General features: G+C 49.0%; 1 protein-coding gene across 2 annotated transcripts in view; it reads left to right on the top strand.

Annotated features, from left to right (window-relative positions):
• The first annotated feature begins 1,852 nt into the window (after window positions 1–1,852).
• LOC146349377 (uncharacterized) overlaps window positions 1,853–10,054 on the top strand; it is a 78,369-nt gene continuing 70,167 nt past the window's right edge. Inside the window, exons 1-2 of one of the 2 annotated variants that reach the window (XR_014788797.1) lie at window positions 1,853–2,431; window positions 4,664–5,501. Coding sequence is in view for 1 of the 2 variants with exons in the window: in XM_084841604.1 (XP_084697730.1) it covers window positions 2,329–2,431 (103 nt within the window). In the remaining variant the exon portion in view is untranslated. Of the gene's footprint in view, window positions 2,432–4,663; window positions 5,502–10,054 lie in introns of those variants that run through there. The other variant, XM_084841604.1, reaches the window with a different exon arrangement.

Genomic DNA, 10,054 nt, shown 5'->3' with positions numbered 1-10,054 from the left:
TGAGGAGAGACTGAAAGAACTGGGCATGTTTAGCCTTGAGAAGAGAAGACTGAGGGGAGATATGATAGTGCTCTTGAAGTACTTGAAAGGTTGGCACAGAGAGGAAGGCCAGGATCTCTTCTCAAGTATCCCAGAATGCAGGAGACAGAATAATGGGCTCAAGTTACAGGAAGCCAGATTCTGGGTGAACATCAGGAAAAACGTCCTGACTATTAGAGCAATATGACAATGGAACCAACTACCTAGGGTAGTGGGCTCTCCCACACTGGAGGCATTCGAGAAGAAGCTGGACAGCTGCTTCAGGGATGCTTTGACTTGGATTCCTGCACTGAGCAGCGAGTTTGACTCAATGGTCTTGTTAGCCCCTTCCAATCCTACTGTTCTATGATTCAGGAGTACTCCACTTCAGGAGAACATTTCATTGCAGATCTCACTTTTGTAAGTATTTTATGATGCTAGGTATTGTGACAGCACCAGCTGGTTCCTTGATGCAAGTAAAAAGAAGTCAACAATGTAATCCTCTGAGAACCACCATATTGTGGGCAGATGGCTTCTTTTCAAAGACTCAATGGTGGGGGGAAGGAAGCTGTTGTTTTTGCTCCTAGGACTGTTCACAAAGTTTACTGTATTTCCCATAAACCACTTTTTTATGTTTCTAATGACCAAAACCATGGGTTAACCACTGGGTTGTTTAGCCCCCAAACAACCCAGTGGCCAAGGTTCGCACCTCATACTCAGCAACCTATGAAGGAGCCGCTCATGGGTTGCTCGGTAAAAGTGGAACTGGCGGGCACGCTGAAGGCAGTATATCTGCTCTCTCTCTGGTGCATGACTGCCCATGAGTTGTTTTTACATGCAGAATAGGTCAGTGCGACCTCACCATCAATGCAGTCCCCCCATTCCCTAGCCCCCTGCTTTTTATAACTTCTTGCCTGATGAAGAGATCTGGAGATCTCGAAAGCATGCGTATTTCTTTGTTTGGCCTAATAATGGTATTACACTAAGTTGGATTTGGAAATTTTACTTGGCGCCTTCACCCTTTGCTCTTTCTGATTACTGTGATGGCCCTCTCTGAGTTTTCACTTGATCACCTCTGATCCCATCGCAGCATAGGAACATCAGAAGAGCCCTGCTGGATCAGACCAAGGGTCCATCTAGTCCAACATCATGTTCACATGATGAGTGAGGCCAAACAGCTGCTCACTCAAAACCCACCAGGAGGACATGAGTGCAACAGCACCCTCCCCACCCATGTTCCCCAACAACTGATGTACACAGGCATCCCGCCTCTGATCCTGGAGGTAGCACAGAGCCATCAGGACTAGTAGCCATCGATAGCCTTTTCCTCCATGAATTTGCCCAATCCCCTTTTAAAGCCATTCAAAGTGGTGGCCATCACTTCATCCTGTGGCAGCGAGTTCCATAGTTTATCACTTCATCCTGTGGCAGCGAGTTCCATAGTTTAACAATGTGCCGTGTGAAGAAGGGCTTCCTTTTCTCTGTCCTGCCTCTTCCATCAATCAGCTTCATGGGATGACTCCCATCGGGCTCTAGTATTACGAGAGAGCGTTAGGGTATTTTAAACAAACGTTTTAATGTATAATTTCACTGTTTTAAATTGTGCTGTTGTACATCGCCCAGAGTGGCCGGGTGACGGGCCAGCTAGGCGGGTAAGAAATTTAATAAATAAATAAAAATATAAAAAGTGTCTCCCTAACCCCTTTCAATCTCCACACCAAGCATAATTTTGTACACCTCGGTCATGTCCCCCCTCGAGCCTTTTTTCCCAAGCTAAACAATCCCAGCTGTTGTAACCTCCCCTCATAGGGGAGTGGCTCCGGCCCCATAATCTGGAGCAGACGGTGCTGGAGCGGCAGCGAGCAGCCTCCAGGCGCGAGCGTCCGAGGCAGCCCCGAGAAGCCGGGCGGGGTGGCGCGGAGGCCGTCCCGCTTCGTTCCCGAATGAAGGCGGCCGGGCGGGCAAGGGCGAAATCTGCGCAAAGCGGGCAGGCGCGGAGGGGCGCGCGCGCTTCAGCCGGGCGCGGAGTAGTGGCGGGGAAAGGCTTCGCCCCGCGCCGCCCCGTCCGCTCCGCCGAAGACCCGGCGCCGTGCGGACGCGCCCGCGGCTGCGCTCCGCCTCGTCTCCAGCCGCCGCCAGAGCCGAACGCGCGGAGAGTTTGGGCCAAGCGCGCAAGCCCCGGTCGCGGCTGAGCGAGGCGAGCCGGCCCGCCGCCGGGCGAGAGCGCAGCCCGCTGGGTTAGCTCGCTCGTCCGCTGCGGGTGGGGGTCTCCCTTTCCTCGGCAGCCCTTCGTTCGGGGCAGGGCGGACCATGCTGAAGGAGACGGGCAAGGCGGGGGCTCCCCCGGAGCGCTCGCTTCGGTTGCTGCCGCTGCTGCTGCTGCTGCTGCTGCTGCCTTCGCCGGCCGCGCGAGGTGAGTGGCTCTGGTGCCTTTTGGTGCCCTTTGGATCTCTTGCTGGCAGGTGGAGCTGTGTGAGCCGGCGGGTCCCTTGGCGTTGCAGGCGCCCTCGGCGGGTCTTCTTCGCTAGCCTCTGCGCTTGTTTCTGCACCACCCGCAGCGAATCCGTTTTGTGGGTGCGTTTTCTTAATTTTAAAGATTTATAGCGCGCCCTCCCCGTCCCCCCGTCCCCCAGATCACCTTTCCCAAGATAGCATGGCACGTTCTTGTTGTTGGGGTGACACTTCTATATTATTTGTTTTATTATTAAAACATAATAACTTTCAAGACGAGGCTGGACAGCCACCTGTCCACCTGGACAGCCACCTGCTCTGACTCGGATTCCTGCATTGAGCAGGGGGCTGGACTCGATGGCCTTGTAGGCGCCTTCCAATCCTACGGTCTATGATTCTGAGTTAGCAGTGCAGTCATAGGAAGGCGTTTGCAAAAGTCCGTTTTGCCCAGTGAGGTATACTCCTTAGTGATAGTCCATGAGCTGGGTGGGTTGGGCATTACCATCTGGAGTGAGCAAGCGAGGTAGCCTGCCCCGGGGTGGGGGGGGAGCTGATGACACTAGTAAAATTATTAGACCATTTCTCCCCCCCCCCCCCCGTACATTACGGATTTTTTTCCAGTCAGTTTGAGCCCTCTTGGGCCCTAATTGGGCAAAAGCTGTCAGACACAAGAATTATGTACTTTTAGCTTCTTCTGTTTTTTTTTTAAATTATGTGTGGAGGGGGGGCATTCAGTGAAGGCTACTGGTTACAGATGGCCATAATAATGTTACTAGTATCAGAGACTACCAGAAGAAAAGGCTGCCTCGTTCATTCACTCTGGATGGTACCAATGACCCCTTTTTCAGACCCCTGGCAGATGGACTATCCATGTGTTGGGCTTGCAGTTTTTCCCAGTGGGACTCCCTGGTAAGCTTTTGAAAGAAATAGTTTCTGGAGTGAGTCGCCTTGGAAGCTGGTGTTCACAGGATGGCAGCTTTCTGCACATATTAACTTAGCATGATATAGCAGCACTACAAAGTCCTTGGGGGAGGTGTGCTTTTCTGCCAGGGTGACTGAGTTGGAAAGGAAGTCCGGGGCCCCTGTGTCCTTGAGGGGGTGTATGAAAGAGTGAATCTTCAGCAAATACATTTTTTTCTCATCCCTGTGAGGCAAGCCGCACCTGCCACAGTCCTGCTTCTACATCCTAAACCTCCTTGTTGCTTTTCTAGGGGTTGTTGCCATGTTATACTCAACTAGTGTACACGCTTCCTGTACATGTGTTCAACTGCTTGTGAGAAAGAGTCTATGCGTTGGTTTTTAAAATTCCCACATGTAGCTGGCCCCGGAAGAAAGCTGCCTCTTGTTCCCATGTAGGTCTTTACTCTTACTCTGTTCATGTAGCTATGACCGTGTGAAGTTTCCTAACAGTTTGTGTGCAAAAAGGAATTTCAGTCAATTAACGTTTCTCTTGTCCCTGCAACACTGATGCAGCAAGAGGCAGCTGCCAAAATTCAGATTTCTGCAGGGCAATAGCAGCCCTCTTTTTCATCTGATCATCTTAAGGAGGTGAGATCAGAGCATGAAAAGGGATATTGGGTTGCCAATTGTTGAGAGAGTGGCGAGAAAATGGCCTGGTCTGCCCTGGTGTATTCAACAGGAGCTTGAACTGGAGAAAATAGCAGGAAAAATGTGTGCATCCTTTTGGTGCATGATGATAAAACATTATCGTCTGCTGCTACTTGCTACAGATCAGACCTCAAGTAGAGGCACAGCTGCAGGAGCAGGTTAAAAAGTTGGGAGCCTGTGAAGGTTACCTGGCATGTTTTTGGAATGATGTGAGGGATGCAACAGAGGCTGGACTTGGAATTAGTAGCATTAGCTCCTTTCCAGGAGCTCTGAGCTTTACACTTCAGGTGGCCAGAATAAAAATAACGCAGGGCTCTGGTACCTTTTTCACAGCTGAGAAGAGGGACATGTGAAGTTTGTCATGCAGGGGTGAGAGAAGGGAACAAGGGAAGGCACAAAATCAGCCAGCCTTTGCATCTGGTCGCCCTGTTGCACCCTGAATTAAGCAAGCCAGCTTTGCAGAATACGTAGCCAGGGTTCCCAGTCTGGCTGCTCTCCTTCTGCAGCGCAGGTCCCGGCAGTTCCTACATAGGTGTTTGTGACAGGTCGGAAGCAAAACTGAAACCCTTCCGAAATCTCCTTGCAGGTGAATAATTTATGCCAAGGCTTAGAACCCATACGAAGTGCAAGAGCTCAGGCTGAAAACTTGAAGAAGAGTAAAAGCTGGGTCTTTCTTCCGAGCATCGGCAGTGTGGCTTTTCTTGAGCAGCCATACTTCACCAACCCACACTGGAGATTAATGGGGAAGGGTTTCCTTCTCAAGGCTGAATCTTCCAAGAAGTTGTGTGCCCTGTTCACATGTCTTCCAAAGCTCTGATGAAGTGCAGAACGTCCAGAAAAGCTTATGCCAGAACATATTCATTAGTCTTTAAGGAAGAGGTGGACAACTTTTGGGTGCTGTGCAGCTGCACTGCCCCCACTGGAACTCACTGGGGGCCACACACCACATCCCTGCCGCTGCTGAATTTGCTGTGATTTTGCAGGGAAACAAGGTGCGTGGGGACCACGCCCCTTCTTTCTAAGCAGAATCACAATTCTGGGAGGCTTCTAGGAGCACAGTTCTGTTTGCCAGCAAGGCATGCACTCCCTCTGTGCCTTGTTCACCTGCAAAATTGCCACAATTTTTGCCATCAGTGCAATTTTTACCATCAGGAGAACACAGCAGGGGTGCAAGAATTGTGATGGGGGCCCACGTGTGCACCACATTTTGCCCGCGTCTGCTTTAAGGTGCCACAAAATGCTGTTGTTTATGCTGCAACAGACTTAACACAGCTACCCCTCTGGAAATGTATTTTTTTATTTTATTACACAAATGTATATACTGCTTTCTTCAGAGGTATCGAAGCTGTGAATATAAAATATATTATCAAAACAGTAATGTGTAACTGTAAAACAACATAATAATAAAAATGTTAATCAGCAGTAAAACCACATACTCTCCTGTGTGCTACAGGTCATACTGACTGGGTCACACTTTGGGAAGGCCTCTGTGAAGAGATGGGTTTTGAGAAAACGTCTAAGGGCACAATCCTATGGCCCCTAGTCAGTGGCTAGATGGCCATAGGATAGGTCAGTTCCGGGAACTGACCTCGGAACCGGCGCTCCAAGGTTGGTTCCCTGAGAACCGACCTCCACCCCCTCCTGTGCTGCCTCATAAGCAGTGCAGAATGGCCCCATGCTCAGAAGAGGAGCTTCTCAGAGAACCTCAGGAGCATATAGCACCATCAGCAGCATTTCCTCTGAACAGGGCTGGCGTCAAGGATAGGAACAGTCGGGCACCTGTCTAGGTCCCACACCCCAGTAGGGGTCCACTGACAAGAGCCCTCTGGATTTACTACTCCTGTCCACCATTGCAGCCTGCTTATTCCCCTTCCTCTCGCTCTGGCCAGGACAGTGGTGGTGGTGGTGAGGAGAAGCGACAGATGCCACTCTCTACTTGCTCATTGGCTCTTTCCCTGTCAAGCAAGTCAGCGGTAGCAATGACGGGAAAGAGGAGGAGGAGTGGTGACAATGGCAGTGAGAAGGTGGATTCACTGAGGGAAGGGGGTCATTGGGGGTGCCTTGCCCAAGGCCCCTCAAAAACCTGGAGTCGGCACTGCCTCTGATGATTGCAGAAATCAGGCAGGGACATAAGGGGTAAAGCAATCTCTAAGGTAACCTGGCCCCAAGTTGTTTAGGCCTTTATATTGTTACAAAGCTCTCTGTTCAATCAACTGAACAGCGTTGCAAAGAGAGCAGGATCCCGGCAGCTCCGCTTCCTGCTTCCACCCACCCACGTGCATTCGGTCTGTTTGGTTGCATGACCAGGACTGTGGAAGCAGCTGAACGCACACCGTTTGCTAAGAACGGGTTAACAGAGGAGGAGCAATGAAGGCCACTGGGGTGTTGTTGTTGTTGTTGTTCAGTCGTTCAGTCGTGTCCGACTCTTCGTGACCCCATGGACCATAGCACGCCAGGCCTTCCTGTCCTGAGCTCTCTCCCGGAGCGTGCTCAAGTTCATATTCATTGCATCCGTGATGCTATCTAGCCATCTCATCCTCTGCCGTCCCCTTCTCCTTTGGCCTTCAGTCTTTCCCAGCATCAGGGTCTTTTCCAGGGAGTTTTCTCTTCGCATTAGGTGGCCAAAATATTGGAGCTTCAGCTTCATTATCTGTCCTTCCAATGAGCACTCAGGGTTGATTTCCTTTAGGATGGACTGATTTGACCTCCTTGCAGTCCAGGGGACTCGTAAGAGTCTTCTCCAGCACCACAGTTCGAAAGCATCAATTCTTCAGGGCTCAGCCTTCCTTATAGTCCAGCTCTCACAGCCATACATTACTACTGGGAAAACCATAGCTTTGATTAGACGGACCTTTGTCGGCAAGGTGATGTCTCTGCTTCTGACTATGCTGTCTAGGTTGGCCATAGCTTTCCTCCCAAGGAGCAAGCGTCTTTTAATTTCATGGCTACAGTCACCGTCTGCAGTGATCTTGGAGCCCAAGAAAGTAAAATCTGTCACTGCTTCCATTTCTTCCCCTTCTATATGCCAGGAAGTGATAGGGCCAGATGCCATGATCTTCGTTTTTTTAATGTTGAGTTTCAAACCAGCTTTTGCACTCTCCTCTTTCACCCTCAACAAGAGGCTCTTTAGATCCTCTTCGCTTTCTGCCATTAGGGTGGTATCGTCTGCATATCGGAGGTTGTTGATAATTCTCCCAGCAGTCTTAATTCCGACCTCTGATTCATCCAACCCGGCATTTCTCATGATGTACTCTGCATATAAGTTAAATAAGCAGGGTGACAATATGCAGCCTTGTCGTACTCCTTTCCCAATTTTGAACCAATCGGTTGTTCCATGTCTGGTTCTTAATGTTGCTTCTTGACCCTCGTACAGGTTTCTCAGGAGACAGGTAAGGTGGTCTGGTACTCCCATCACTTTAAGAATTTGCCACAGTTTGTTGTGATCCACACAATCAAAGGCTTTAGCGTAGTCAATGAAGCAGAAATAGACGTTTTTCTGGAATTCTCTTGCTTTCTCCATGATGCAGCGAATGTTGGCGATTTGATCTCTAGTTCCTCTGCCTCTTCTAAACCCAGCTTGTACTTCCGGTAGTTCTCGGTTCGCATACTGCTGAAGCCTAGCTTGTAGGATTTTGAGCATCACCTTGCTGGCATGTGAAATGAGCGCAATTGTGCGGTAGTTTGAACACTCTTTGGCATTGCCCTTCTTTGGAATTGGAATGTAAACTGACCTTTTCCAGTCTTGTGGCCACTGTTGAGTGTTCCAGATTTGTTGGCATATTGAATGCAGCACTTTAACAGCATCATCTTTTAGGATTTTAAATAGCTCAGCTGGAATAGTGTCATCTCCGCTAGCTTTGTTGTTACTAATGCTTCCTAAGGCCCACTTGACTTCACTCTCTAGGATGTCCGGCTCAAGTTCAGTGACCGCACTATCATGGCTATCAGGGACATTCAGATCTTTCCTGTATAGTTCTTCTGTGTATTCTTGCCACCTCTTCTTAATCTCATCTGCTTCTGTTAGGTCCCTGCCTTCTTTGTCCTTTATCATGCCCGTCTTTGCACAAAACGTTCCCTTGAGATCTCCAATTTTCTTGAAGAGATCTCTAGTCTTTCCCATTCTGTTGTTTTCCTCGATTTCTTTGCATTGTTCATTTAAGAAGGCCTTCTTGTCTCTCCTTGCTATTCTCTGGAACTCTGCATTCAGTTGGGTATATCTTCCCCTTTCTCCCTTGCTTTTCGCTTCCCTTCTTTCGTGAGCTACTTGTAAAGCCTCATCAGACAGCCACTTGGCTTTCTTGCATTTCTTTTTCTTTGGGATGGATTTCGTTGCTACCTCCTGAACAATGTTACGGACCTCCTTCCATAGTTCCTCAGGCACTCTGTCTATCAGGTCTAATCCCTGAAATCTATTCGTCACCTCCACTGTATATTCATCAGGGATATGATTTAGGTCATACCTGAACGGTTTAGTGGTTTTCCTGACGTTCTTCAATTTAAGCCGAAATTTTGCAAGAAGCAGCTCATGATCTGAGCCACAGTCAGCTCCAGGTCTTGTTTTTACTGACTGTATGGAGCTTCTCCATCTTTGGCTGCAAGGACATAATCAATCTGATTTCGATATTGACCATCTGGTGACGTCCATGTGTAGAGTCGCCTCTTGTGCTGTTGGAAAAGAGTGTTTGCTATGATCAGCATGTTCTCTTGGCAAAACTCTATTAGCTTTTGTCCTGCTTCATTTTGTACACCAAGGCCATGCCTGCCTGTTATCCCGGTGATTTCTTGACTTCCGACTTTAGCATTCCAATCCCCTATGATGAAGAGGACATCTTTTTTTTGGTGTTAGTTCTAGAAGGTGTTGTAGGTCTTCATAGAACCGATCAACCTCAGCTTCTTCGGCCTCAGTGGTTGGGGCATAGACTTGAATTACTGTGATGTTGAATGGTTTGCCTTGGATTCGTACTGAGATCATTCTATCATTTTTAAGATTGTACCCCAGTCCTGCTTTTCCCACCCTTTTGTTGACTATGAGTGCTACTCCATTTCTTCTAAGGGATTCTTGCCCACAATAGTAGATATGATAGTCACCTGAATTAAATTCGCCCATGCCTGTCCATTTTAGTTCACTGATTCCCAAGATGTCGATGTTCAATCTTGCCATCTCATGTTTGACCACCTCCAGCTTACCTTGATTCATTGATCTGACATTCCAGGTTCCTAAACAATATTGTACTTTACAGCATCGGATTTTCTTTTCACCACCAGACACATCCACAGCTGAGTGTCCTTTTGGCTTTGGCCCAGCCGCTTCACTCTTTCTGGCACTACTTGGAAATACCCTCTGCTCTTCCCCAGTAGCATATTGGACACCTTCCGACCTGAGGGGCTCATCTTCCGGCGTCATATCTTATATTATTTTGTCAGAACTCTCTGCCATGACCTGTCCGTCTTGGGTGGCCCTGCACGGCATAGCTTATGGCTTCACTGAGTTACGCAAGCCCCTTCGCCACAACAAGGCAGTGATCCATGAAGGGGCCACTGGGGTAGTCACGTACTAAGCAGCCACCTGGAGGTTGATGGTTTTTTAGCTGTTTCTCAGCCCCCTAGCTCAAGGCCACAGTTTGCTCTGACGAATTGGAAAATGGTAACTGCTGGGCCTGGTAGGAAGATGCAACCTCTTTGGAGGGTGGAGTGGGGGTGTCCTGGGCCTGGGTTGGGATTGGGTGTTCAAATCTGCCTTGGGTTGCTAGGGTTGGGCAATAAAAGGAGGGCTAAGAAAGGGGCTGGTGTCTCTTCTTGGCCCTGATGGCACTAGAGTGTGCTGCTGGCTATCCTGGAGGTCCATACTTTGGTATGTATAGGATAGGCTAGGCTAGCTAGCTTTATTGTTTTGCTGTTGGGAGTGCGTGCCTTGGTGTTTGGTGTTTCTGGTTTTGTTTGGAGTTTTGTGCCTTGCTTGTAATTTCCTGTACAACCT

The sequence above is a fragment of the Heloderma suspectum genome, chromosome 3, assembly GCF_057233095.1.
Source record: "Heloderma suspectum isolate Gila_16-S chromosome 3, 16-S_ref, whole genome shotgun sequence".
In the NCBI taxonomy this organism is placed as follows: Eukaryota; Metazoa; Chordata; class Lepidosauria; order Squamata; family Helodermatidae; genus Heloderma; species Heloderma suspectum.
Note: the sequence above shows the minus strand (reverse complement) of the source record. Positions and strands in the feature narration are given on the sequence as shown.